The following is a 3,342-nucleotide window of genomic DNA, read 5'->3' as shown; positions in this document are numbered from 1 at the left end:
CACACACACACACAGAGCTGGGACAGAGGACCCTCCCGCGGGTCAGGCTGGGCACTGAGGCACACACACACACACACACACACACACACACACACAGAGCTGGGACAGAGGACCCTCCTGCAGGTCAGGCTGGGCGCCGAGGCACACACACACACACACACACACACACACACACACAGAAGCTGGCATTGACTTTTTTTCTTATTTCCACTTAAAGCCACCCCTCACACAGTAGGGTGACAGGAAATGGTTAGAGGAACTACGGTTCATGTCATAGAGATTGCTAGTTCCTTACTAATGGGCTAGGGAAAGTACAGCTTACAGGCTTGATGGAAGTGGCCTTTATTCTGCAAATCTGAACCGTAAAGCCCTGGGCAGGAGGGAACTCAAATGACACATGGCCTGCCCTTGGTGGCCCCACAGGACCCCCAGAGAGGAAGCTCCGAGACCATCCCCTCCAGGACTTCCATGCTCGCTGTGACCGGTCAGTTGGTCCGGACCTCCTGGGGCACCAGGCTGAACCAGACAGCCTCCTTCTCTGCCTCCTCTGGGTCTCTGCTGCCCTCACAGAGCCCCCCAAATCCAGGATGTGTCCTCCAGGAAATTCCATGCTGGGAGTGAAAATGGGCCATTCAAGAGCCATGAGCCAGAAAAAGACTCCCCTCGGGAGAAAAATATCTGCATGTGCACACTTCCTCTCTTCTGTGGATGGTAAGACTGCTCACATCAAAGCAGAGCCAGAAACTCTCTCCAGTTTCCAGAAAAACTGTACATAAGCTCATCTCCCTACTTCTCAGTATAGTCTATCCTGTTCTCTTAGTGTGCATTAGTGTTTGGACCCAGACCCATTTTACTCTCAGGGATTCTGGTAACAGTTCCTCAGCACTGCCTGGTTTGTTCTCATTTACTGACAACATCTGCATTAAAAGTAGCAGTAAAGGGGCTAGGAGGTGGCTCAGTGGTAGAGCGCTTGCCTTGCATGCATGAAGCCCTGGGTTCGATTTTCTCAGCACCACATAAATGGAAAAAAACAGAAGTGGCGCTGTGGCTCAAGTGGTAGAGCGCTCGCCTTGAGCTGAAGAGCTGAGGGACAGCGCCCAGGCCCAGAGTTCAGGCCCCACAACTGAAGGGGGGAAAAAAAGTAGCAGTAAAGGGCCAGGCCCTGGTGGCTCATGCCTGTAATCCTAGCTACTCAAGAGGCTGAGAGCTAAGGATAGACATTTGAGGCCAGCATGGTGGGAAAGTCGGTGACACTCTCATCTCCAATTAGTCACAGAAAAAGCTGGAAGTGGCACTGTAGCTCAAGTGGTAGAGTACTAGCCTTGAGCAAATGGAGCTTACGGATAGCACCCAGGCCCTGAGTTCAAGACTCAGGACTGGCAAAAAAAAAAAAAAAGCAGTAAAGACAGTTTGGCCACCACCGCCCTGCCCAGAGCCTGCTTGTTACTCGGGCCCTATCGGCAGGGTGGCTGTCAGTCCCAGGACAGACAAAAGTAAATAAATAAATTCTTTTGTTGAGGAAAAGAATTCAGGCAAGATGTGAACATAGTAAATATTTTCTTGTTAGGAGAAAAAAACGGCAGAGAAATAGAAGCCATGCCATACACACGGCACTGGAGTCAGCTCCTCAGTTCATCTCCAGCCATCCTGCCCTGGCTTTGGGGTTACAGAGATGACGTGGCTCAACAGGGAAAACTGGGTCTCTGAAGACAACTTTCTGATTGGTGGGTCTCCTTCATGCTCCTCATAAGACAGTGCACCGTCCTCATTTCCTCGTTTTGGGGTTTGCTCCCCCTCGCGTGCCGGATGTCCCGCCTCCTCTTTCTCTCGCAGCTGCCCCTGCATTCATTGCCAGGCAGGCTTTGGTTTCATCCACTTGTCCCGTCTCCTGCCCGCTGCAAGGCCTCAGCTCTGCCGGCCACGTTCCCACCTCCTTGCACGATGGCGTGTCATAAATCTCATTGCTCTCACCGTGTCTCTTTATTTGGCACTCCTTTCCTAATAAACTTTCCTATCATTTTCACGGTTTCACATTTTGCCTCACTGGACACGAGGACCAAGGTAGATACTGCACAGACTCCAGTAGCAGTGAAGGCAACTTCCCTGGAACCCCAGAGAACCAGAACCAGGACTGTGGCCAACCGGCCCCACCTGAGCAAGCAGGAGACATGGGCTGTAGAGCACCTGCTCCCTCTGCCCACCGGGACACACCAAGACCTGCCTATCCTAGACCTAGTTTTAGACCGCGAGTCTAAAACTCATGTCTGCATCCCCAAACATGGCTGCAGATGAACTAAAGAACCATCTCCCATGCCAGTACCTGACTCTTTATTTGGCATCTGTGGGCAAGTGACCGCCCTGACCTGTGTGACCCAGGAGTGTGAACTGGGGCCTACACACAGAACTGCCAGGACTGGCACCAGCCTAACTACACACACTGCTCTCTTTATACCACGGTGCAGGGTGAAATGTTAGGCTTTGATCTTGCTTTTGGTTAATTTGGGCCCAAGTACAGAGTTAGTATTCTTCAACAAAGTCTACTGTTAAGCTCATCACAGCATGAACACAGGAGCAACCAGGATGGGGAGGGATTCCTGCCAGACCCTCACCAAGCAGAGGCAGTGTGGGCATGGTTTGGGTGAGTCTTCCAAAGGCTGGCATCCTGGAAGCACAGTGTGGTGTGAGGAAGGACCTACCAGGATGCCAGGTCTGTGCTGGGGTGATGGAGGAGTCAGGTCTGTGCTGGGCTGATGGAGGAGTCAGGTCTGTGCTGGGCTGATGGAGGAGTCAGGTCTGTGCTGGGGTGATGGAGGCGTCAGGTCTGTGCTAGGCTGATGGAGGCGTCAGGTCTGTGCTGGGGTGATGGAGGCATCAGGTCTGTGCTGGGGTGATGGAGGTGTCAGGTCTGTGCTGAAGTGATGGAGGAGTCAGGTCTGTGCTGGGGTGATGGAGGTGTCAGTTCTGTGCTGGGGTGATGGAGGCGTTAGGTCTGTGCTGTGGTAGTGAGGTGTTAGGTCTGTGCTGGGGTGATGGAGGAATCAGGTCTGTGCTGGGGTGATGGAGGCGTCTGGTCTGTACTGGGGTGATGGAGGCGTCAGGTCTGTGCTGTGGTAGTGAGGTGTTAGGTCTGTGCTGGGGTGATGGAGGCGTCAGGTCTGTGCTGTGGTAGTGAGGTGTTAGGTCTGTGCTGGGGTGATGGAGGAGTCAGGTCTGTGCTGGGGTGATGGAGGAGTCAGGTCTGTGCTGTGGTGATGGAGGAGTCAGGTCTGTGCTGGGGTGATGGAGGAGTCAGGTCTGTGCTGGGGTGATGGAGGCGTCAGGTCTGTGCTGGGGTGATGGAGG

At 53.4% G+C, this 3,342-nt stretch overlaps 1 protein-coding gene across 1 annotated transcript in view; it reads right to left on the bottom strand.

Annotated features, from left to right (window-relative positions):
- Adarb1 (adenosine deaminase, RNA-specific, B1) overlaps positions 1-3,342 on the bottom strand; it is a 30,221-nt gene that overhangs the window by 5,578 nt on the left and 21,301 nt on the right. Inside the window, exon 7 of the mRNA XM_013032898.1 lies at positions 2,610-2,662. Within this exon, the coding sequence (XP_012888352.1) occupies positions 2,610-2,662 (53 nt within the window). The remainder of the gene's footprint in view (positions 1-2,609; positions 2,663-3,342) is intronic.

This window comes from Dipodomys ordii, unplaced genomic scaffold (genome assembly GCF_000151885.1).
Source record: "Dipodomys ordii isolate 6190 unplaced genomic scaffold, Dord_2.0 Scaffold159, whole genome shotgun sequence".
Taxonomy (NCBI): domain Eukaryota; kingdom Metazoa; phylum Chordata; class Mammalia; order Rodentia; family Heteromyidae; genus Dipodomys; species Dipodomys ordii.
Note: the sequence above shows the minus strand (reverse complement) of the source record. Positions and strands in the feature narration are given on the sequence as shown.